At 43.3% G+C, this 26,542-nt stretch overlaps 1 protein-coding gene across 3 annotated transcripts in view; it reads left to right on the plus strand.

The window, feature by feature from the left end:
* DSP (desmoplakin) overlaps window positions 1-26,542 on the plus strand; it is a 106,037-nt gene that overhangs the window by 37,289 nt on the left and 42,206 nt on the right. For all 3 annotated transcript variants that reach the window (XM_068236858.1, XM_068236859.1, XM_068236861.1), the window contains exons 3-15: window positions 3,662-3,810; window positions 3,913-4,099; window positions 9,277-9,405; window positions 10,616-10,666; window positions 10,773-10,934; window positions 13,675-13,779; window positions 14,880-14,975; window positions 16,105-16,230; window positions 18,063-18,215; window positions 19,864-20,018; window positions 22,190-22,316; window positions 22,980-23,220; window positions 25,178-25,413. In XM_068236858.1, coding sequence (XP_068092959.1) covers window positions 3,662-3,810; window positions 3,913-4,099; window positions 9,277-9,405; window positions 10,616-10,666; window positions 10,773-10,934; window positions 13,675-13,779; window positions 14,880-14,975; window positions 16,105-16,230; window positions 18,063-18,215; window positions 19,864-20,018; window positions 22,190-22,316; window positions 22,980-23,220; window positions 25,178-25,413 — 1,917 coding nt within the window. The remainder of the gene's footprint in view (window positions 1-3,661; window positions 3,811-3,912; window positions 4,100-9,276; window positions 9,406-10,615; window positions 10,667-10,772; window positions 10,935-13,674; window positions 13,780-14,879; window positions 14,976-16,104; window positions 16,231-18,062; window positions 18,216-19,863; window positions 20,019-22,189; window positions 22,317-22,979; window positions 23,221-25,177; window positions 25,414-26,542) is intronic.

A 26,542-nucleotide genomic window follows, 5' to 3' on the forward strand; every position in this document is an offset into this window, starting at 1 on the left:
GCATTTTTATAGTGAGGGGAGGGCAGGTTGCAGCAGTAGCTCTAGGCTGATTTTTGAAAGATTTCATGCTGATATCCATCGGAAATGGATTTTTGGTGTATGGGCCGAGAGAGAGCGCTATCTCATGAGCGATCTGCCCATATATTGACTGAGGTATGGGCACTTTTAGACCACAGACACAGGAATGGCTTAAAATTTATTACCTTGTTTAAATGGTAGCTGTTATAAGGGATGGTACGTACAGTAATTAGCAGCAACTGAGCAGCAGTTGCTAAATTGTGATGGCTAGATGACTGAGTTAGAATATAGAATTTCCGATTCTCTGGGGTGCTCCCAATAAGCAGTGGCTAGTCTAGAACAAGTGGTGAATTGACAACCATTGCTTCTATGCTTCGGGAGTGAAGGCTTTCCAATCTGGTCTGATCCCACAGAAGTTGCTGTAGGACAAATTGCTGTAAAATACTGATAATGAAAGCTGTATCTGAGCATGCTATGTATGGGGCTGCGTTGCCACAGTCTAGTCAGTGCCACGCTGACACCTGTCCACTGCCAGGTGCTGTCCTTATTTTTATTTTTCAGAGTAGGAGCTTAAGCAGACATTAGACCAGAGGTGTCAAACTCGATCACATAAGGGGCCAAAATAGAAGAGAAAAAAACGAGTCTGTTGCAGGTCAAATTAGTGATTTAACGATAGCGACTGTGGGTCCCACTCCTCCGCCTTCTGCAGATTAGTGCAGTGGAGCAGTGTAACTCCCCTGTACTCCGCTGATCTTCCTGAAAGCCACGTGTTCTATGCTGCAAACCTCTGGCTCCCAAGTGATTGGGAGAAAGCTGTATGTAAGCTGCTGCTTGGAAGAACCGAGGAGACGAGATGCATCGCTATAGCAGGCAAATATTACACCGCTCATCTGCGTTAATCTGCAATGTGGGGAGAGGGAGTTCGGCAGGCATGGGCTTTCGAGTCTACTTGAATTCAGAATTCAAATGAAGTCTGACTTCACCTGTGACTGCAGGATGGGGGGGGAGGGGGTTAACTTGCCCAAAAGTCTTCAGGACGTCTGCGTTCCAATACGCGTCATAAGCGTAATGAAACCTGCGTTGCATGACTCACTACCGCGCTTCCTCATTCAAGTCGGAAGGAGGAAGAGCGGGAGTGGTGGAACACGCCTTTCATTACGTCAATGACGCATAATAGAGTGCAGACGTCCTGAAGACTTCCTGGTAAGCTAGTCCCCCCCCATTCAACGGTCGCACGTGAAGTAATTAAACTTCATTTGAATTCCAAATTCGAGCCTGTCTGGACTTAAAAGCCCATGCCTGGTGTCCGGTAGGGGTGGAAGTGTGCACTTGAATGTGTTTTATTGACCACATGAAGGGTTTTGCATCCCAGGAGGGGGCCCCATTCTCATTTTGCTTAGGAGTCCCGTGGGTTGTTCCCACGCCTCAGCTCAAACTGACAATGTCTCAACTAGAAACACTGTCACTGGTGTGCTCCTCTGGATGGGTAGATGCACGTTTAAAGCTTTCAAAGGCCACATAAAATGACAAGAAGGGCTGTATTTGGCCTGCAGGCCTAGAGTTTGACACCTGTGTACTAGACTATAGTGTGTTTTTTGGAGCGGGAAGGGGAGTTAGTTTGCAATGCTGTGCCCATTGCTCCCCACCACTTGTGTGTGTGAACCTAGATTTTCAAGTAAGCTGCTTGAAGTAGCGCCACATGGAAAGAGAAAGGGGTGGAGGATCAGGAGGCTTTTGTAGCTGGAAGCAAAGCAGTCAGCCACAATATCCAACTTGGAAAACTGCTGTCTTTTATAGGTATGATAGTTTCAGTAGTCACTAATACTTACCGTATATACTTGAACACAAGTCGACCTTGTGTATAAGTCGACTCCAATAATCGACCCTCTTAGGCTGGAACTTTTTATTGACTCAAGTATAAGTCTACCCAGCAAAGTTAATGGCTGCGTTTCGGGCCCAGGAGGGGTTAATGACTGTGCACTGCATAAAGTATTGCGGCTATTAACCGCTCCTGTCCCTTAAGTGTAGCCAATATCTCCTCCAGGACTCAAGTGCAGCAATTATTCACTCCCCTTCCTGCAGTACAGCATTATCCCCCTGCCCCTTTCCTTGGTAATAGTTGTGGGCAGGACTTTCAGCTCTGTGTTTTCTTGGCATTTCCTTTATTAAGAAAGAGTCACTTACCACTGGGTAAATTGCTGCAAATGGGAATGTCACTAGTAGTACATAAAGTGTGCTTAGTGTTGCTTGTGACTGGTGTATAAGTCGCCCTCTATACTTAGTGAGTCAGACCTAAATTTCTAGACTGACACTAGTGTATGTGGTAAATCTTCTAACATCATTGTGTACCTTTCAAAACAGAGTGAGAAACAACAGTGCAATTTTATTTTAAGAAATGCTGAAGCTAATACAATTTGCTAGCTAAGTGAAGTTCACTTTAGGGTCCATAGTACAACCTGTCCATAGTGAAATGATTGAGGAGAACTGGCTCGCTCAGTCATGTAGTATACAGCAGTGGGTTTGTGCTTCTCAGTGTAACAGAATGAAGGTGTAGTGTGAGCCACACATAGGAGATCTGGGTAACTGAAGAAATCTACAATAGCTCCATAAAGGTTAATCATTTAAGTACCAGTGGTCTCAGCATTCCCCCCTTAAGGACCAGAGACCGCTGGTACAAGTAATGGAGGAATACCAACGAATTGCTGCACATACCCTCCACAACTGCCGTCCATGTTGCATGTCGGGAACCTCAGCCACCCACTCTGCCGTCCGACTGCAGAATTCCTGTGATCCAGTCAGGTGCCGCTTTCATTGGCTCCTGACTGTGTATCAATGTAAGCCAATAGGAGTTGCCAATGAAATAGGCTGCTGACCTGCTCACAGGGTTCTGCCATTAGAGACAGTAGGACGAGTGAGCTGCGGTGGGGAGACAGTGGCAGGATCGGCGAGAGCAGTGAGAACGTGCGGTGTCTGCGAATTCAAATCTTTTCCCTGCCAGCCAAATCTGCATCAAAACCGTGTGTAGATTTCAATTAGCGTTGTCATTAACCAGTTAATAAACGCGTTGGGTGTTCTACTAAAAGGTACACACATTACAAGACACTTGGCCATGGTGGCCATTCAGGACCATGTCAGTCAGATATATAGCATGTGAAAAGGGGTCTGCCAACCTCGCATAAAGATCCATCAAGAACGATGCCCAAGCCCATTTTTTTCCCCCTTCTCACTCTGCCCACTGAAAAGCTGCTCTGTTGTGTGTCTTGTGCTATTGTCCCTCCTCTCCATAGCAACAAATGCATCACTAGCCTGTAGGCTAGTGTTGAGTCTGTACAGCACCCAGCACTTGCCCAGAACACTCTCTGCCAAGGCTGCTTTGTACAGCCATGCAGAAGCACTATACACTAGCAGGTGGGGGGCACACAGCAGCAAAACTGATGAGAGGCCTGACAAATGAAGTAGCCTGGAAGTGTCTGAAGAGTCTCGGAGGTTTTTTCACCTTAGGTACACTTTAAAAATCTCAAGCACCATGACTATTATGACCTGTTTGATCTCATCTCCATGATTATGAGATAAGAAAAATGTGACTTATTTTAATGTATTACGCTTCTACATCAGTTCTTATTTATTTTGTTTAATTTTGCAGGAACTGCAATATGGGGATGGCGGTACCCTGGCTCGTAACAGAGACTTGGATGAGACCCTTGGAATAGCCCATGAGCAAATGGAGATGGTTGAAGGTTTAATCAAGGAAATGAATCTGATGGGACAGCCCTGTGAATCATACCATAAGAGGTATTATCAAGAGAAAATCTTGATGCATTGTTGCAACAAATACTGGTTTTTAAGAAGCACTTTAAAAATCACATCAACTCACGGTAATGCATGTTTTTCCAGGTTGCAGCAGTCTTATGATCAAATGCGTGCCATTGAGAAAGCCATCCACGCTCCCCGTGTGCGTAGGGGGTCTAAGGGGGGAGGAGGAGGAGGAGGAGGAGGATTTTCTTCTCAGAGTGGCTCAGGATGGGATGAACACACCAAGCGCATAACTACAGAAACGCTGAACCAAATCCGACAACAAAGGGTAAGTTGGAGTTGGGATTACACTATTTATGCTTGACCGTAAAGTTATACAATATATATTGTCCTTGGTGTAGGTTTATGGCATTTATAAGACATTTATGTGGCGCATATTAAAACTAAAGAACCAATAGTTTTTGTGCCTTATGCCTCATTCACACGGACTGTTTTAAGGGTAGTTAACAGCTGTTTCTCTGCTCTTCAAATACTGCCTATGCAACTAGTAAAACTACCTGGCCCTTATACACGTCAATGGTAGGAGGGCAGCACAACTAAGAACAGGAAGTCCTCTTTTACACTATATGCTTAAAAACTGATGCATCTTAACTTTCCATAGCAGTGCATTGTGAAAAAGTTTTCAGATAAAACACATAAATGTAAACTGAGCCTCAGGAAAACATGGGCATTACCTTCACCTGAGTTTCACCTCCCATTGTCCTTTTAGTTATGACTGATAGCAACAGATTTAGTGTAAAAGGACCCAAAAGAAACCATTGCAGAGTCTGAGAACCGTCTTCAATCTCGTACATGTGTATGGGATTGCAGTCATTTTTACATGGTGGCCCAAAAATAGTGGTCATTTACATCTTAAAAATCTGCCACATGATCACATGTCTGCAGCAGGGGCAGAACACTCTGCAGTTGTCAAACATCTGCACTTTATCACCTTATAACTGTTGGAATGAACTTAAACTTGCACTAGGAACTTTGACTTGAATATGGATTGGCTATTGCTTTAAAGGACAACTGAAGTGTTGGTATATGGAGGTTGCCACGTTTATTTCCACTTAAGCAATACCAGTTGCCTGGCAGCCCCGCTGGCCTATTTGGCTGCAGTAGTGTCTGAATCCCATCAGAAACAAGCATGCAGCTAATCTTGTTAGATCTGACGTTGTCAGAGACACCTGATCTGCAGCATGCTTGTTCAGGGTCTATGGCTAAAAGTATTTGAGGCATAGGATCAGCAGGAAAGCCAGGTAACTGGTATTGCTTAAAAGGAAATAAATATGAAAGCCTTGCTTTAGGTTCCATTTAATGTTTTTCTGAAAATCCAGAGCTTGTTGTCCCGGGATATTAGTAACTCTGTTTAAACAGAATATAAAAATATAATGTAAAAATTGTTTGCTCTGAGGTTCCTCAATTAGCTGGCTATTAATTGTAGTATATTCTGCATTTGCTGTAATCCTAAAATGAAATGAAAGTGGGGGGTCTGCACACAGCTGATGTTGAATAAAGGTACCCAAACAATGGTCGATTTCAGCAATCGATCAATTCTATAGAATAGATCAGAAATGATATTTTCAAATCTATCGATCAATCGATTTGTCGATTTCGATGGATTTGATCTATCTGACAGGATGGAAAATCTAGGTCGATCTTCTGCTGGTAGCAGATCCATGGCCCATAGAGTTGCATTGGATCTAATCGTCCAATAATGCATTTAGATAGATTACCAATGGATTTCATTCTGAAATCTATTGGAAATCTGTCTCTAGTGTGTTGCACACATCAGATAGGCAGGGCCGGCCCGCTCATGAGGCGGGGTGAAACGTTTGCCTCAGGCGGCAAACTTCTAGGGGCGCCACCCGCCCGTCCGTGGGGGGGGGGGGGGGGGGGGGCGCCAAGCCGGAGGGGTAGCGAGCAGGACGGGGGTATTGGGCCTAGCGGTGGGGAGGGGGTCGGACCCCCCCCCTCCCTCGCCTGGGTCCCCCGACAGCCAATGCCCAATAGTAAGAGGCACGGGCGGGGAGGACTCACCTAATCCGCATTCCAGCGTGCGCTCCACTGACGTCACTTCCTGCATCGCACTCCACTTAGAATACAGTGGGCGGCGATGCAGGAAGTGACGTCAGTGGAGCGCTCGCTGGAACGCGGAAAAGGTGAGTCCTCCCCGCCCGTGCCTCTTACTATTGGGCATCCGCTGCTTCCTATTTAAGCTGAAGGGGAGCGCAGATCGGGGGACCCAGGCGAGGGAGGGGGGGTCCGAACCCCCCCCCCCCCCCACCGCTAGGCCCAATACCCCCGTCCTGCCCGCTACCCCTCCGGCTCGGCGGCGGCAATTTTTTTCTAAATTTGCCTCGGGCGGCAAAAAGTCTAGGGCCGGCCCTGCAGATAGGTTACTGTCAGATTTCTGCCAGATACCGGTTAAGGTTATCTATCTGATGGTCGGATCTGCTGCAAATCTATAAGTGTATGGCCACCTTAAGTCAGATAAGTACATTTTTAAAGTCTCTATATGGAAAGTGAACCAGTACTATCTGTTTTTTAGTTCAGCTTGTTTTTCTTAAAAAATAAGAGCGGCCTTGTTAGCCTCTAATCCTTACTGTCTAATAACAGTAACTTTCCCGGACAATTGTAGCTTTGACTGGGTGACCATGACTGTTAGTGTTAATCTTGAGGATTCCAGGCAGTGTGCCACCAGAACATATGACTCCAGGAGACCCGTCTAGTCTCTTTCTGGATGAATTTGTACAGCTCAGAAGTCTATGTGGCTGTGTGTAAAATGGCATCCCATCTTGGAAAGGTGCCACAACCCTCCAGGTGTAGGTGTGCCGCTATATAGCATTTTGCTAATACAGCAATTACAGCTCTCTGATCTGTATCGTCTCCACCCCAACCTTCTACAGATACTTAATCCTGATTTTTTTTTTATTATTATTATTTAAAGCGAGGGGCAGGTCATGTAACAATTTTGTTGTTTATATATCCTATAGATACTCAAGTGTGTTACATAAGTGTATGGGTGCCGTTTGCAAAGTTGCATACATACAAGCTCTGTTTTAAAATGGACCTGAACTCTTACACAGGACAGAAGGAAAGCATAGAAAATGTACCCTGTATTTAGAGAGTTTTTTTAGCCTGTCTCATTCTCCCTTATCTGACTAATCACAAATTGTAATTTGATTCCTCACCTGGCTGCCACAGCAGAGATATCATGTGAAAACACATGTTGACAATGTCAGCTTCCATGAAAGCAGGAAGTAGACAAACTGCAGATTCATAAATAACACAGATTCATGGCAGGATTTTTGTCAGCTGTAACAAAGAAAAGTTTTTTTCTTTAAAGGTTACGCTGTTGCTTAGGTTCGCTTTAAAGCTTGTGTACACTATAGATGGCAGATTTCTTTGTGTTAATACCACAAGCTAGGGCGATACACGGCAACTACACGCTGCGTTTGTCTCCATTTACCATGGATCCAATCAGCTGCCCTGCACAGGAGAGCACAAGGAATCTGAGAGAAAATCGTTAGTGAAACCGCACTGCCTGGAAATGTGAGATTGTATGTTCTGTCGGGTGATATGGATTTTTGAACACAGGGAATGCTGAAACGGTATAGTGCAAATTAGACCTTCATAATTATTTTACTACAAAGGGGAAAATGAAACCCACTCTTAGCCATAAATATTACAATTTTTTTCAGACTAAAGGTGGCCACACACCATACAATTTTTTTAAATATCTGTTCAATTTAAGAATTGCAATCAATTTTTCTAACTGATTGTAACATTTCAAAAATATGACCAATGTACAACACCCGTATGTTCAATTTTTCCCCAATTATGATAAAAAATGATTGGAAGCTCTGACAAAATTGCTAGGGTGTGTATATTAATAAATTGACAATCTAACACACACCATACAATCTTTAGAAAGATTGAAGAAAAATATCTGGCATTCCGGATCGATAAAGAAAATGGGAAATCCGATCAGAATTTTCCGCCAAATGAAATAAAAGCTTTTCGGGAGATAGGATCATTTTTATCGAATTTCCGTAAAATCGGATCATTTTATTGTATCGTGTGTGTGTGTGTGTGTGTGTGTGTGTGTGTGTGTGTGTGTGTGTGTGTGTGTGTGTGTGTGTGTGTGTGTGTGTGTGTGTGTGTGTGTGTGTGTGTGTGTGTGTGTGGCCACCTTAAGTCTGATGCACCTGAGGAATAAACTTCTTGTTAAAAATGTTTTAAAGCACTGGTCCCCAACCACCGGTCCGCGGCCCACTGCTGGTCCGTGGGATGTTTGTAGTTGGGCCACGGGGCTGTCCTCTTGCCCCCCAGCCCCCCCTTCCACCCCCCGGCCGCCCGCGGCCATCGCTGCTGTTACCTTAGCCAGCGGCCGCTTCCTCTATATTCCCTTCTTCTGCCCGTGTAACTGATTCACAGCAGCACGCCCGTGCCTGCAGTGAGGAGGCAGGAAGCAGGCGGTTCCCATAGTAACGGCGACACACATCGCCGCTACAGGAAGCCGCTCTCCTGCTCCTGCCTCCTCACAGCAGCCGTGGGGCACGCTGCTGTGAACCAATTAGTTCACAGCAGCGTGCCCCACGGCTGCTGTGAACCAATTACACGGGCAGGAGCAGGGAATACAGAGGAAGCGGCCGCTGGCTAAGGTAACAGCGGGGAAGGGGGGGGGGGGGGGCGGGGTCTTCGGGCTATACTGGGGCACTACCTACCCATAACTAGGGGCTATACTTGGCACTATACTAGCTATACTTGGCACTATACTAGCTATACTGGGGCACTATAATAGCTATACTGGGGCACTATACTAGCTATACTGGGGCACTATACTAGCTATACTGGGGCACTATACTAGCTATACTGGGGCACTATACTAGCTATACTGGGGCACTATACTAGCTATACTGGGGCACTATACTAGCTATACTGGGGCACCATACTAGCTATACTGGGGCACTATACTAGCTATACTGGGGCACCATACTAGCTATACTGGGGCAGCTATGCTGTGTTCCTTTTTTTCTTTCTCTGCCTGAAAGAGTTAAATATCAGGTATGTAAGTGGCTGACTCAATCCTGACTCAGACAGGAAGTGACTAACGTGTGACCCTCACTGATAAGAAATTCCCCCTTTTTATCTCTTTCTTGCTCTCCGAAGCCATTTTCTGCTAGGAAAGTGTTTTATAGTTGGAATTTCTTATCAGTGAGGGTCACACTGTAGTGACTTCCTGTCTGAGTCAGGACTGAGTCAGCCACTTACATACTTTATATTTAACTCTTTTAGGCAGAGAAATAAAAAAAGGAACACAGCATAGTTATTTGTGAGCTGGGCACTGTACATACACATGTCCATCTCATTATGCCACATTTCAGTTTGGGTATCCTTAAAGTGATATTTGCTTTTACAGGTTATTGAATTGATTGTTTTAAACTGTTTGAATTATAGCGCCAGATGGAGATCGTTGATTGGGGATTTGATGCTGCTTCTGTAGAACAGCAAATCGGGAGCCATAGAAAGTTTCACAATGCCATTGCCGACTACCGCTGGGAACTGGACAAAATTAAAGCTGATCTGGTGAGTGCTGCAATTTTTTTTCCTAGCTAACTATTTGTGAGCTTATGGGTAGGTCTAAAGCCTACCATAATATGCAGCACAATTATCAAACTACTTTTGTTGTGAAACAAGTTGAAACAACCAAAAAAACAGTTGCTTACTATTGTTCACACAACTGATAAGACGTCAATCCAACAGTTGGTTTGACGTCTTATCAGTCTTGCCAGTTTTTTTTTTTTTTTTTTTTTTTGGTTGTTTCAACTTGTTTCACAACAAAAGTTGTTTTGATAATTGTGCTGCATAAAAGACTACTGTTGAGCGTGTGTATGGGGCTTAAAGGCCCGTACACACGCCGGACTGCAGGCAATGATGGATCTGTCGCCACCTCCCGCTGGGCGGGTTTTCAGCAGACAGTCCGGCGTGTGTACAGTCTGTCGGCGGACTGATACGGCCAGGCGGATTGCTCAGAAACAGCCGTATCAGTCTGCAGACAGACTGTACACACGCCGGACTGTCGCTGGAACGCCCACCCAGCGGGAGGTGACGACGGACCCGTCGTTGCCTGCAGTCCGGCGTGTGTACGGACCTTAAGGCTACATGTTGCTGCATTTGCAGTTAGTTTGCCTACTAACCATTTTGGGTCACATGTTTGTATGGTGTACATTTACATTTTCATTGCATAGCTGTGCACGATTCCTGTGACTCGGTATCCTAGCTACAGAGGCATGGACCCTGTGCAAGTTTCATACTGGGGACCCTATGCAGAATGTTGCATTAGATCCCTCTCAACAATGCTCTTCATTTTTCTCTCCTTCCCAAGTACCTGGTTCAACAATAAGAGAAGCCTGAACATGGAGTGCTGAATAGTTTTTAATGATTACTAGTGTGTCAAGCACAATAGTGGGAATCCTTGCCAATAAAAAACAAACACTGAAATGCAGTTGCCGATGCCATTGCCGATCCTGGGTGGTCTTGCTGCTCCTAATATTCCTATGCCAGTGTCATGGCAGCGTTAATTAAGTAGACTGCAATGGATTGTAGTTTTAATGAATAGGCTCCACTTACTCCAAACTGCAGCCAATGCTGACAAAAGCATCTCTGTTCCACATGTAGCAATTCATAATAGAAAAAGTAAATGACGATCCGTTCATCTAATTCTACTGTATATTGCATGCTCTGTTATTTGAATGGATAGCAGCAAACTTGATTTTTGTTGTTGTTGTTTCGCTAGAGAGAAAAGAGTGCAATTTACCAACTAGAAGAGGAGTATGATGGATTGCTGGTAAGTTTTATATGGACAGTTCCTGGGAGAGGCATCCCAGAAGCTTTTTGTAGGAGAATTATGTGGCTGTATAGTTCTCACCCATGTCTTATTTTACTTTATTTAGAAAGCTTCCTTTGAAAGAATGGATCAGTTGCGACAACTGCAAAACATCATTCAAGCTACATCCAGAGAGATCATGTGGATCAATGATAGAGAGGAAGAAGAACTGGTCTATGACTGGAGTGACAAGAACAGAGAAATTACCAGGAAACAGGAAGGCTTTTCTGTAAGTTGCCTATATGTTACGGGCGGAGGATATCTACTGCTCCATAGAAGCAAGGAACCCATCAACTTAGTGATTCAGCTAATGCAGCTGTATACAAAGTGACGGGACTGTTTGATGAAAGTAAAGCTGGACAAACACTAATAGATGGCCACCAAATTCAACCATTAGATAGATCCCTCTCAGATCAAATCTGATCTGAGAGGAATTGAATCCTGTCACACACTAGGCACAGATGTCAGCATGAAATCTATTGTATATTTGTGGAGCCGCACACTGCCTGCCGGCCTCCTTAGGTCTCTCCTGTCTATGTATGCTGGAGCAGTACTGTGTCTGTTTTTGTTCTGATGCGTTGCTCCAGGGTTCATTGCAGGGTTTGATACCACTCTGGTGTAGATACTGGCCATTCATCTCATTAACCTCCTTGCCGGTTATCCCGAGCTCAGCTCGGGGTAACCTGCGCATGAGGATTTCTCAGGCTCCGCTGGGCCGATTTGCATAATTTTTTTTCCTACACAGAGCTAGCACTTTGCTAGCTGCGTGTAGTACGCGATCGCCGCCGCGCCGATTTTTAACCACTTCACCACTGAGGGGTTTTACCCCCTGACCACCAGAGCAATTTTCACCTTTCAGCGCTCCTTCCATTCATTCGTCTATAACTTTATCATTACTTATCGCAATGAAATGAACTATATCTTGTTTTTTTCGCCACCAATTAGGCTTTCTTTAGGTGGGACATTATGCCAAGAATTATTTTATTCTAAATGTGTCTTAATGGGAAAATAGGAAAAAATGTGGGAAAAAATTTATTATTTTTCAGTTTTCGGCCTTTATAGTTTTTAAATAATGCATGCTACTGTAATTAAAACCCATTAAATGTATATGCCTATTTATCCCGGTTATAAAACCGTTTAAATTATGTCCCTATCACAATGTTTGGCGCCAATATTTTAGTTGGAAATAAAGGTGCATTTTTTTCAGTTTTGCATCCATCCCTAATTACAAGCCCATAGTTTATAAAGTAACAGTGTTCTACCCTCTTGACATAAATATTTAAAAAGTTCAGTCCCTAAGGTAACTATTTATGTATTTTTTTTAAATTGTAATTTTTTATTTTTTTTTAATTACAAAAAAAAAAAAATTGGGGAGTGTGGGAGGTAAGGAGTTAATTTTTTTGTGTAAAACAAGTTGATTTGTGTGTAAAAAATGGTTAGGATGTAGTTTTACTATTTGGCCACAAGATGGCAACATTACCAATTTTGTTTCATGCAACCTGCAAGCATCCTTCCGGAAGCTTGCAGGAAGTAGAAAGAGGCTGGGACTTTGTTATTTTTCACAATGATCGCGCTGCTCAGCCGAGCGGCAGCAGATCATTGCGGGGCTTAGATCAACGAACGGGAATGGATTTTCCCGTTCGTTGATCTCTGGGCGAGCGGGCGGCGGCGTGTTTACTAGCGGCGGGCGGCGTGTTTACGAGCGGGAGCGCGGACAGCGGCGGGAGTGCGCAAAGTACGGATTTCTCCGTCCCTGGGGGTGAAAGGATGGAAAAAGGGGCGGAGAAATCCGTACGCGCGGGGGTAAAGTGGTTAAGAAAAAAAAAATAATAAATTTTAAAAAAAGTGCTGCGCTGCCTCCTTGCCGGGGGAATTAGAACGGCAAGGAGGTTAATGGCAACATAATTCACCTTCTAAAGGTGGCCACACACCATACAATTTTTAAATATCTGTTCAATTTAAGAATTGCAATACATTTTTCTGACTGATTGTAACATTTCAAAAATATGACCAACACACCTATGTTCAATTTTTCCCCAATTATGATAAAAATGATTGGAAACTCTGACAAAATTGCTAGGGTGTGTATATTAATAAATTGACAATCTAGCACACACCATACAATCTTTAGAAGGATTGAAGAAAAATATCTGGCATTCCGGATCGATAAAAATCGAAGAAAACTGGTAATCCGATCAGATTTTTCAGTTGAACGGGAAAAAAAAAAAGCTTTCTGCAGGTTTGTCTGCTGTAAAATGCAGGGCAGCAGACTTGGTGTGATCTGGTCCTAAAGCTTGTTTGGACAAGAGTGGACTTGTCTTCTCTGCTTCCCTGTCTGGAATAACCACATTTCAAGTAATCCTTTGTTACAGAATAAGGCTGGGTCCACACTAGACACAGTTGCAGGACGGACACTGCAGTCCGGATCTGGGGAAGATTAGGGGAAGTACCCACCGTACTGCAAACTGATGAAAGTGCATCAGTTTTGCATCAGTTTCCGTTCAGTTTTTCCCTGACAGAAAACTGCTCTATCATTAGGAAGGAGTGGGAGGATTTTTTTTGGGCCAATCAGAAAGCTCAGGCTATCCGTTTTCACATCCGTTTTTTGCCTGTGGAGCTGGAGATGCGTTTTCTCATTGCTTTTCACTACCCTTGCGTGTATCCGTGGTCCTGATCCGTTGCGTGAAAATGCAGCAGGTCCGGACCTTCCGTTCAGGTTTTGAAAACGGGTCCCCGCAAACGCAGACGGATCCGTTTTTTACTTAGGTGAGGCTGGCTGCTATTTTAAACATTAGTATCCGGGACTCCGTTTTTCATCAGGTTTGAAAAACGCAGCCACGGATACGTTTCCGGACCTAGTGTGGACCAGCTCTAAAGGCATTCTTAATGGAACCTCTAAATACAATGCAGCATCCCCACTTTAGAGCAATTAAGAACTATTGTTTATGTAAAATTCTCCTTGTTTCTAGAAACTCATGAGCCAGCTTGAAGTTAAAGAAAAAGATCTTAATAAACTGAAACAGGAAAGTGACCAGCTGATCCTGAACCAGCACCCAGCAGCGGACAAGATTGAGGTAGGATTGTAATGAGGATTAAGTTTCATTGTTTACCTTATCCACTGATAAAGTACATATTGGTATTGGCATAAAATAATGTCCAGCATTGTGAGTCTGCTATATGCAGTTTGTACTACACTAGTAAAGCATTTGTTTATCTTTCCAACAAGCACAAAGCTAATGTCACTAATGCAATGGAAATCCAGGAAAGCTTTTTTAACCACTTGCCGACCGCGCACTCATAACGCGCGTCGGCAAAGTGGCAGCTGCAGGACCAGCGACGCAAATCTGCGTCGCCGGCTGCAGGCTAATTAATCAGGTAACAGCCGCTCGCGCGAGCGGCTGCTTCCTGTCAATTCACGGCGGGGGGCTCCGTGAATAGCCTGCGAACCGCTGATCGCGGCTCGCAGGCTAAATGTAAACACTAAATGTAAACACAAGCGGAAATAATCTGCTTTGTTTACATTTGTACAACGCTGCTAACAGTAGCAGCGTTGTACTAGATCAGCGATCCCTGGACAATCAGCGGCCGGGGATCACTGTCACATGGCAGGCAGGAGCCTGGTAGAGGCTGCACAGGACAGATCCGTTCCTGTGCAGCCTCCGATCTCCGGGGAAGGGAGTGAGGAGAAGGAGGGGGAATCCTGCGGTGGAGGGGGCTTTGAGGTGCCCCCCCCCGCCAGCCACACGCAGGCAGGAGCGATCAGACCCCCCCCCTCCCAGCACATCATCCCCCTAGTGGGGAAAAAAGGGGGGCGATCTGGTCGCTCTGCCTGGTGTTCGATCTGTGCTGGGGGCTGTAGAGCCCACCCAGCACAGATCAGCGAAATCAGCGCTGGTCCTTAAGGGAGGGTAAAGGCTGGGTCATCAAGTGGTTAAGTATAACAGGAAAATCTCTTTAACTGTTAGTTTCCAGTTTGCGTGGACCCTTATTTACCATCACACAGGACAGATGTATATTTTCCTGTTTACTATCTGCTGTGAAGTACTGTCATGCCTGTGGGACTTGCAGCACATGTATTATTATAGTATACTGCAGCAACTCAGTTAATAGCATCCCATTGATCATGTGTAATATAGAACAAGGCACCAAAATAATCATCATCTTCTGTTTATAGGCTTACATGGATACACTACAAACTCAGTGGAGCTGGATTCTTCAAATTACCAAATGTATTGATGTCCATTTGAAAGAAAATGCTGCATACTTCCAGGTAAGTGGCGGCATCCTTCTCTTGTTTAATTCTTCTCTTGTTTAATTCCCCTTTAGTAATCTTATCACAGCGCCACTTACATTGATTTTATTGAAACAAAATACAGTCTCACATTTTGTGTAAAGGTTAAGGGCTCTGCTTCTGACACAGGAAACCTGGGTTCAAATCTCGGCTCTTACTGTTCAGTAAACCAGCACCTATTCAGCAAGGAGTCCTTGGGCTAGAGTCCCTAACACTGCTGAGCGTGCTCTAGTGGCTGCAACTCTGGAACTTTGAGTCTGCCAGGAGAAAAGGGCAATAGAAATGTTGTTTGTCTTGTAAGTTCTGTGTGCTTGGACACAGAATGTACAGTATTTTTAAAGGACATTTTTTTATACATTTTTCCCCAAGTTAAATGCCCTATAAATGTATTTGTCCCCTCTCTTAGGCCTAGTGCACACCGGAGCGTTTCCGCTGCGGTTTGCGATCTGCTTGCGGGTGCGGATCTGCTAGGGTAATGCATTTCAATGGGGTGGTGCACACCAGAGCGGGTGGCGTTTTGCAGAAACGCATACTCCCGGGCTGCAGCAGATTTTGGATTGCGGATGCGTTTCTGCCTCAATGTTAAGTATAGGAAAAACGCAAACCGCTCTGAAAAACGGCACTTCAGAGCGGTTTGCCAGGCGTTTTTTGTTACAGTAGCTGTTCAGTAACAGCTTTACTGTAACAATACATGAAATCTACTACACCAAAAACGCTACACAAAACCGCAAAACGCTAGCTGAAACGCTGCAGAAAAATAAGAAAAAGCGTTTCAAAATCTGCTAGCATTTTGCGGATCTGCTAGCGGTTTTTGGTGTGCACCAGGCCTTACAGTAGGCAGTGAAACTATGACAGATCTGTCAGTTTTTAGACTAGTCATTCTCCTCGTGGGGGATTCTCCATTTTTTTCTTTATTTACAAAAGCACTTAACTGCAATTGCTCAGTCTGACTGCCAAAATAGTGTACAAAGAAATAGATTAAAATAAGAGAAGAGGAGAATGTTAAAGCAGAATTAGATGTGAAAGAATCAGCTTTGGGAAGTAAGCAAAGGTTGATTAGTGGTAATGAGGGATATGAAATTATTTTTTTTTTTTATATTCCATACAGTTTTTTGATGAGGCACAGGGCACCGAAACCTACCTGACGAATCTCCAGGATACCATCAGACAGAAGTACCCGTGTGACAAGAGCATGCCACTGCAGCGTGTCCTGGAAATGATTAAAGACCTGGAGGTACTGGCTAAAGATTTGTCTAATACTCTATTGTCCTTTTAAATAACACAAGATTGATCGAACTGAATAGTAACCCTTACCACTTTGTGAAAATTTTTGTTCAGCATTCAACAAGTAACCTGATTTTGTTTCTTCCTGTAAATACACTAGGCAGAAAAAGCCCATTAGCAGTAATCTATTTTTAGCACATACTTTGCATAACTTGGAGACTTGTTTAATAAAATAGACCCACACCTGGAGGTAGTTTTAATTCTTTCTTTTGTCACAAAAACATTGCTGCTTCTATAGTAGCTTTGGTAAGTGTGCTGAAGTTAACCGCTTCAAATCAAAACTCCTGGAATAACTAAGAAACATTATAGGACAGTCCTTAGTTTGGAAAGTGGCCTTTAACTCTTTGATTGGACACAGGTTCCCTTTATATAAAAACAAAAAAACCTTTGATAACAGGATGGAGGATGCCATAGTTATCATGGCACACATGGTTACTGCAAATTTGAGGTTTTGGTTATATACCAGCATGTCACTCCTGTTGTTTACATTACAAAATTATTAATTGTAAGTCCTATTCAGTGGCTAAAAAGGTTAAAAACATCTGCACAAGGATGGTAGGAACAATTTACAACCTTAGAGTGTACATACAGTTAGCATATTCTTCTGCCAGATAAAATATATGTAACTGGTGACCTTAGCCTGTTTAAAAACGGGCTAGGTCTGTCAATAATCCACCGTGTGTGTGTGTGCGCGCGCGCGCGCGCGCGCGCGCGCGCGCACACACACACACACACACACACACACACACACACACACACACACACACACACACACACACACACACACACACACCTGCCCCCTTCTGGCCCCGTCGTCCTCTGGCTCTCGGCATTGTCTCTGCGTCTTGTCCCTGCACATGCGCGGTGCTAAAAAGCACTGACACACGGACACTTGCCTATTATTAGGTAGGATTTTAAAGCTATGAATGTTAGCCTTGCTAGGGAGGGGGGTGGGGGGTGGCTCTCTAGCCTTTTAGCTAGGCACTGCAGTCCTGCTTCTTTCTTGTGGAATGCTTTGGCCCCATTGTCAGACACCTTATTTAATGTGATGCCAGAAACCCTTAGGGCCCTTTCACATGGGCAGTTGATAGGCAGTGAAATGCTAGTCAGCCTCTCACAACTGCTTGCTGCTGCCTGTTAAATGCTCGCTTGCTGCCTGGTGACTGTTCACTGCTCTTTGGTAACTGCTTGGTGAGCACACTAAATGCTCGCTTGCTGCCTGGTGACTGTTCACTGCTCTTTGGTAACTGCTTGGTGAGCACACAGATCAACTAGATGAGGTCACATGGGGAGAATCTAAGCTACAGCTTTGAGCTGGGCAAGATGGTGTCACCTTTGTAGCTTTTAGGGTTCTTGGTTTTGTAAAATGTTGTACCAATAGTGGCACAGTGTACATGCCAACATTTTAGTATGCCACTACCTATTTTTAAAAATGTAATATTTGACATTCATGTACACAACCAATTACAATATGACCTAAAAACAGGTTTGAAATGTATATGAAACTGTGGAAAGCTGAGGAAACCTTTTGGATTAGGATTCTTATATGGCTTTACTCAGAAAACAAATTGAATAAAAAAAAAAACATAAAGCCCTATGGTAGTAAAAAATACAGCAAATCTATTAAAATGAGAATTTGTAATTTATCTCTATAACTTTATCACCTTCACTTAACCTTACATTGAATTTTTAATTTGTTCCTTACATTGTACTCTAATTAGTTGGATTGCTCTAAGGACTGGATATCTTGATGCTGATTACATTCCTATTTTGTATTTCCAGAGAGAACGGGAAAAAATTAACGAATATAAGAGACAAGTTCAGAACCTAGTCAATAAATCCAAGAAGATAGTGCAGCTAAAACCCCGCAATCCAGATTACAGGAGAGATAAACCAATTGTCCTAAAGGCACTGTGTGACTATAAGCAAGACCAGGTAAGCAAAATTCATCTAAACCAATTTGAATATCTAGTTTTGTGTGTACAGTCTTCATACTGAATAGAATAAGCAAATGTAAAATGTTGTGGAGTAGACTGTAAGTTTGGTATGAAAGTACTGCAGTTGGGTTTGTAAAACTTGAGGGACAGTGATGGAAAGAAACAAACGATGGGTACAAATAGAGGTCTGGCTACTCCTTCTTCTCTGCATTTCTGCTCTTTTAGAGAAGGAAGAAGGGCGATGGTCAGACCCTCTGAGTTTTGAGTAACACAAACCAGTGCATGTGTCCTAAAGTGAAAACCATGCGTTTACAGAGACTAGTAAAGTCTCTTTGTAACGATCGGTGTCAGCACACAGAGAGAATCTGATTACTGGTGATCTGCAGTATCACCAAGAATACAGATATATACCAGATTATTGATGATCTGCAGAATCACCGATAATACAAGTATAACTAACCTCTGGACACCTATATAGTGTGAGTGTTTGGTGCAACAGTAATGACTTTGAGTGGGACCACCCGAGGAGCAGGTGGTCCTTGGCAGTATGAGAAATACCTCCCTCTGGGAAGTGCGAAGACCTTCCAACAGCCTGAGACTTCCAAAGGGGTGGAGCCCCAGGCTGAATAGCAGGAAGGCCCTGTGGCTAAGTGACACCTAGAGGCCTCTTGCACACTGCAAGTGATTCCGATTCAGATTCCGCTTTTTAATCAGTTTTTACTTCAGATTCCGATTTGCAGTTTTCTCCCTGCACACTGCAAATCTGAATCGGATGTAAAAACTGATTCAAAAGCAGAATCTGAATCAGAATCACTTGCAGTGTGCAAGAGGCCAGAAGGTGGGCGTCACAAGCAGGACTGGAGACTAATCTCTCAATGGAGAGGGATAGCTCGCTAGGTCGGCAACACACGGGCAGATAAGGTACAGAGGCAGAAGGCTGATTCGGTAACCAGGGACAGGCAGGGTTGGCAACAGGTAATCAGATATGCGTAGGTACCGAATCAGACAGCAGAAGGATAGTCAGGGATGCAATAGGTCATAACCGATATCAAACATTGCCTAGTCTTGGGTGTGAGGTCCGTGGTCTCTACACCCTGAACTAGTCTGAAGTATAACACAATAGTAACACAGAAGTAATCTGGCTCAGTGTGAAATCCTAGGTCCTCCTGGTTCTAACACACTGTGGGATCTGACTATGGTCTGAGTGCTTTCACGTAAGTGTTCGCAACGGCAGACAACTTGAGACTGACCAGCAATAACTATATATAGAGCGGCGCTCCCCGGCGCCACCCATCGCTGATCAACCAATAGCCACTCGCTCTGAGATCAGCTGACCAACCTGGTCAGCTGATCCCTCCACGTTTGTCATAAAGGTTCTGCCTCTCAGCGAGCGCGCGGGTATTCCTCAATCTGTGTGCACTAACAGGCCCAGCCACATCAGACGCACGCTGCCGCGTGCAAACCGCCGAACTGGACGCGGAATCAGCCGCCTCGCTGCCAGTCCGCGCGGCAGCTTTTCCGCAATCTATTACACTTTTCTAAAGAAAAGTCAGCAGTGGGAAAACTACTGTTAATAGATAGTGACAAACTCACTTTAACAAGGTATTTCAAAGAAAAATAACTGTATTCTTAAAATGTCAACACAGAAAGTCATACACAAAGGAGATGAGTGTATTCTGAAGAACAACTCCCAGCGGAGCAAGTGGAATGTGACTGGTCCCGGTGGACTGGACATGGTGGTCCCTTCTGTCAGCTTGATCATCCCACCTCCCAATCCAGAAGCTGTGGATTTGTCATCCAAGTAAGATTTCACAATACTAGACATTTTTTTTTTTTTTTTTATTCCACTAAGAAATGTAAATATTGTGGCTGAATGATCAGAGCCGTCAGATTTTTAGTACCTACTTGCTAGTGAAAATTAGACAGGAAAAACACAACTTATAGTTTATATATGTGTACACATATATTTTTACATTTTTTTCATAATAGTGGTCATATAAATAGTGTCTGTGTGCAAGCAGGCCTCCTTTGTACTTTGAGCTAACCTGTGGTTACCGCACCTTATTTCACAGTATTGCAGGATAGATTAATGGCATGCATAATCCCCACCTCTTCTCCAGTTAATGCTGGATTGAATGGGAGGCCCTGGAAATTCCTAGTCATCATTCTTCAGTCTTTTTTATTTCCATGTTCATCAAAAAATTGGAGAACCAGGACTGGACAGAAATGAAACGGCGATTCCTCCTCCTTTTCATGAATCTGTGCTATGGTGCTTTGACCAGAAGTTAGGTCATCTGGAGCTGCCTCCAGTGCATTGGGTGATAATTGAAGAGTATTGGCTAGACCAGCCGTGGGCAAATTACGGGCCAATGTGCCAGGCGCTATGAAGCTGACCCGTCGAAAGAGTGCAGGCTTCTGCTCCTCTCCCCTTCTACCTCCCGCCATCCTTAGAACGTTACATGCAGAGCACGTACAAGGAAGCCAACTCGCCCTATCGCACTCTCCAGCAGCGATCTCCATGGAAACGGAATCGTAACATGTGACCTGCCGTCATTACGTAGCAGTATGTCACATGATGCCGCCGTTGCCATGGAGATTGCCACTGTAGAGTGTGGTAGGGTGAGTTATACCCAATTCTTCCTTGCTATTCCTTCAGGAAGGGTGAGAAGGAAGAGAGAGAGTGAGCTGCAGTAGCAGCGTGCCGCATTCGATAGGAATGTGGTCCAATCTGTACAAAGTTTGCCCATCCCTGGGCTAGATAGATTTTAAGCCCTCTTTTCCCTATAGTAGCTGTAAAAGTCAGATTTCACACAGTGGGATATAGTGACAAATCCATCGATATTATCCTAAGTGGAGGGAAGCATGGCTGTGGGTATTCTTTTTTTTTTTCTTTACAAGCACAGTTAGGTTAAAAGGAGACTGCCTGGTATCTGGACAAGGGCATCCTCATTTAACTAATTAAAAACTGTGCCTGTGTTCTGAGGTCAGCCAGTCATGCAAAACATTTGCTCATCTTGCAGTACAGACGCAAGTTGAATGAAGATCTCTTGCTGTTCTTATTATTATTATTTAGTATTTATATAGCGCCAACATCTTCCTCAGCGTTGTACAGAGTATAAATTGTCGTCACTTAACGGTCCCTCAGAGGGGCTCACAATCTAATCCCTACCATAGTCATGTCTATATATGTATCGTGTAGTGTATGTATCGTGTAGGTCCAATTTAGAGGGAAGCCAATGAACTTATCTGCATGGTTTTGGGATGTGTGAGGAAACCAGAGTGCCCAGAGGAAACCCACACAGAGACGGAGAGAACATACAAACGTCTTGCAGATAGTGCCCCATCTAAGATAAAATAAAAATGCCTCGCTAGTAATGCAACTTAATGGCATCTGTTTGTTATAAATAACTGAGGTAGCGAACCAATGTTCATCTAAAAAGTTTTTGGCCCAAGCTAGAAATAAAGGCATGTTCACTAATATGACCTCAGCAGCTCTGTTTGTACTGTATGTTTATATGCTTATCTGATTTGACAGAACAACATACCTTCGCTGTAAATTCCTCAATCCATGGAGCTCTGCTTCCCTTTTTCTGCAAGAGGCAGGGTTGTGTGCTGGACACAGGGCTCTGGGAGGGATTTGGAAGAAAAATCCCCAGCTGCTTGTTATAACTTTATATTGGAAGACTAGAGTGAATGTAGAATGTACACTGAGGATCCTTTTTTTAAGTGTATGCAAATTTGGATGTGGATTGTTTTGTCAGGGTTTTTTTTGTTTGTTTGTTTTTTTTGTTTTAGGCCATATTTTAATTCAGATATTGGGTGGTATGCTTTTTCCGTTTTTATAGATAATCAAGGCAGATTAGAATCAAACTTGATGTAGATGCTTTAACATAGATAGTGAAGAGTGGTAAATTTCATTGTATAGTTTGCAAGCTCACGTGGTGTGTTTTTTTTTTTGTTTGTTTGTTTCAGAATTGAGCAGTTTTATGAAGCAATTCTAGCTTTGTGGAGCCAACTGTACATCAACATGAAGAGCCTGGTGTCCTGGCACTACTGTATGATTGACATCGAGAAGATTAGAGCCATGACACTTAATAAGGTGGTGTTTTCTTCTTTATTGTATTCTGTCATATGAAATTTGAGATAGTAGCCATAAATGTTTTGAGTCAATGCGATGCTTAGTTTGGAACCGAATAAGTAAAAACAAAAGAAGAGTAATGTATAAATTGAAATCAATTTAATTATCAACTGTTTGAGGTTGATGTGTCTATTTACCAAACCCAAAAGAAAATGCTCAATGGTGCATTATTTTGTGCTGTGATTAAATTTGACCCCATCATGTCCAGCATTTCTTTTGTTTGCGGTTAGCTATTCCATCGCCTCATCCTGTGCTGTTCTGACCACATCGTATCTTAAAATGGTAGTTTTGAACTTTGCCAGCCCTAAGGAGATCCAGCACATGTATGATACTGAAGTTATATTGCAAAGGAAAATCAATAACTTTTAGTACAAAAGCTATATTTGGTTAACGTTTGGTTATGCCGTTGTTCAAACAAGACATGTTTTAATGCTCCTGTATAACTGCATCGCATTCTGATTTTCCGTATTTCTTCTTCTTACTGAAAGGAAAGGCCAATTTTTATGTCCTTTGTATTTGTGGTAAGACTAACAGCACCCGTTTCTCATTCACTGAACAGCCTTTACCAATTTTTGATAAAGTGATGATGCTTCCAGATGAATAAACCCATGGTTTATCTTACAGCTGAAGACTATGCGTCAAGAAGACTACCAAAAGGTTGTCACAGATCTGGAGTTGCATTATCAAGAATTCATGAGGAACAGCCAGGGTTCCAACATGTTTGGTGATGACGAAAAGAGGAAAATGCACTCTCAGTTCTCTGAAGCACAGAACCATTATCAGAGATTGGTGGTGCAACTCCCTGGGTACCAAACCAGGGAAACTACCACGGTGATACAAACAAAACCACCTCCAAAGACCAATAGTATGTATATGTGGATAAAAATGTGCTATCAATTTATTGCAATACTGTTAAGACCCTAGTACATATTCTGGGCACCTTACAGATGCATCTTTTTGCATACCCACATAATGTTTGTACATACAGGCCTTATTTTCGATGGTTTGCTTGGGCTACAAGTCTCTTGCAAACTTAAAATGTACCCAAGCTGAAGTTCAGATACAAATTGAATTGCTTACCTAAAGCGAGGGAAGCCTCAGGATGTTATTGAGGCTTCCCTGCCACAGGCTCTGTGCTACTTTGCATGTATGGCCGTGCTCGTGTGGCCACACTGCAAGAAGAGGAGGTGCGCGGCCCGGATGTTGATGTGGAGAGAGAGAGAGAGAGAGAGTAGTGGAGGACACCGAACCACTGAGAGGAGCCTCAATAGTATCCTGAGGCTTCCCTCTCTTCAGGTGAGTATCGTATTGTGATCCCAAGCTTCTGCTAAAAAAACTTCTTAGGTGGGATCTGCAAGTGTGTGTTCATGACTGCAGTTGTGCAACTTCCAATCCGCTGACCTTTTGCTATGGAGCAGAAGAGACTTTCTTAATTTTCAACAGGAACATTTTTAATAAATCCAGGTTAGGTTTGTAGGATCAGTTATGTTTTGCATAGTATCTCTACCCTGTGAGAACTGCAGTCACTAAGCACGTTGTTAAACACCGCCTTTAAACCAATATGATACTGATTGTCACTGTCTGCACAGCAGTAAGTCCTTGTGCACACTGGTATCTGCTGTGCAGTAACTTCTGTTCCTGTACTTACTGCAGAGGTAAAGGCAAATCTAATACCGAATTCATTTCCTCTGTGAAATGTTTCATTGTGCCCTTATGCTGGCATTTTGTACAGCTCTTCACAGAATACATCTAATCATTGATGCCCCTCAGAAAAGCTCACAGTATAATCCCTACCATAGTCCTAGTCTAATGTGAATTGTTGGGGGTGGGGACGGTTAATTTACTATGTTTTTGGGTAATTCAATTAAAGCAAAAACCCAAGCAAGCATGGGGAGAACATACAAACGCTATGCAGATAGTGTTCTAAATAAAATGTGAACTTAGGACCCCATTTCTGCAAAGCAAGAGTGCCATCTACTTAAACATTTTACCACCAGATGGTACAAGATTTTTATGGGGGTTTTATAAATGTCTTTTTATTTTGTTAAAGTGTAACTGTCGGGCATAAAATCAAAAATTAATTCTGTATATTTATCTGGTAAACAAGTAATCCGGGTGCTAACCAGGCAATCCAAAAGTTAAAATCACTATTACTTTTCTTGTTGATGAATGATCATTCCCCAGTTTACCTGACTCTTAGTTGGTACACACAAAATTTGGTACACAAAAAGGAAGTTGCAGGGCATGCTGGGTTGTCCTTTTTTTCTTTTCTAGTAGAGATGTAAAAGTAGAGAAGCAAAAGATGACAACACAGCATGCCCTCCAACTTCCTTTTTGTGTACCAAATTTTGTGTGTACCAAATAAGAGTCAGGAAAATTGGGGAATTATCATTTATCAACAAGAAAAGTAATAGAGATTTTAACTTTTGGATTGCCTGGTTAGCATCCTTATTACTTGTTTACCGGATAAAAATAAAGAATGGATTTTTTATTTTATGCCCGACAGTTACACTTTAAAGACGTGTGTTAGAAAAGATTAGAAATGTTTCATTTGGTACGATATTTCATGCTAGTATCCTGAGATTGTTTAAAAGTAAAATTATTTCTGATACATTTATTGGTGCAGCCTTCTTTGCACACAATTTATTGCAATATTCTTCCCATTTTCTTAAGTTTGGTTGCATATTAGCTTGTTCATGATATGTAAATTGTCAGGAATGGTGCTCTTTCTTTTTTATTTTACATGTATTCTGATTCTGTTGATAGGCTAAAATTCTCTGTGGCCCATACGTGTTTCTGATTGCACTGTTTATTTTCTCAAGCTGAAAGAGTAGAATATGTCACTCAGACGAATGCCTCCAACGTGAAAACCAGCACCAGCTCCAGCACTATATCAATAGACCATGAGAGGCTGAAACAGGAAAGCCAGCTGTTGCTAGAACTACAGAAGATCCGTCAGCAATTGGAAAAAAATGAAATTCGACTTATGCGAAGAAATGTCTATAATATTGATCAGGATTCGCTGAGAGACATTTCTCAAAGAATAGACGATATTGAGGTACGGCATCTTTTTGTGTTTTTTTTTTTTCTTAACCTAAATTGTTGAGCCAGACAATGGTTCCGGAACAAATTGGGTAATTGGACGAGCAGAACTTCAAGATAGATTGGGTTACCAGACAAGCAGGACTTGGTAGCAGATCCAGTAGCCAGACAGGCCAAGATTCATCAACAAGCAGGTGGTCAAACAGGCAAAATGTAAACACTGTGGCAAGGTAATAGGTAAGCTAGCTAAACCCAGCATATCAGTGGCATTCCCCAGGCTTGTGTAGGATATCTGGTATGCACCCGTGCATGTGTGACAAAATTGTCACACACACAAATATCCATTGCTAGGCTCAATGCATGTTGGCTATTTGTGTGAGACCTAATTACACCAAGATGCACAAGATCCAGAACTTATGCAGCTGTAACTCCTATGAATTTAAGCACACTGACCTGCCTGTGGGCACATATATCCCTGTGAATGTCTTTGACAGACAGAAGGGCAGGCAGAAATGTTAAGTGGGTGGAGGGGGAAGTAATAGGAGTGAAGCACTATGGAGGAGGAGGATAAAGTAGGACAGTGCATGTTATAACTCGGTATGGGGGTAGTTAGTATATAACTTGGGATGGGGGTAATTAGGTTCTCTCTTGGCAGAGGAGTACAAACGTGCAATAATTGAGGAGCTTTAGGAAGTGGAACACAAGTAAAAATGGGGTGGTGCCAGTTTCCACTGCTGTGAAATTGGGACGAATCTGCAGAGTTTCCCTGCAAGCAAATCGCGCGAGGAAACTCAGCCATAGGGGGATAATGCTGCCGCCATCCAAATCACTTGCCTTAGCGATTTGGCTAACATTGCAGCATTTTTTTGTGCGGGAGGCAGCGAATCCTATAGCTGTGCATAGCACGGCTTCCGGTATTCGGCTGCGTACCAGCACTGGAAGGAAGTGCCGCCGCGCATCTCGCCGGACACATGGCGGATACTGGAAACGGGCCCTTAGAATTGCAATTGGAGGTGGGGAGGGGGCAGCAGAAAGATGTCTATAGGGAATAGAGGATGAGAATTTTGGCACTTGTGGTAACTGGGGCTACAGGGAGGAAAAATGTCAAGGGGGTGTGACTCCTGTTGGTAGCTGCTTAAAGGGAA

This window comes from Hyperolius riggenbachi, chromosome 5 (genome assembly GCF_040937935.1).
Source record: "Hyperolius riggenbachi isolate aHypRig1 chromosome 5, aHypRig1.pri, whole genome shotgun sequence".
Classification (NCBI taxonomy): domain Eukaryota; kingdom Metazoa; phylum Chordata; class Amphibia; order Anura; family Hyperoliidae; genus Hyperolius; species Hyperolius riggenbachi.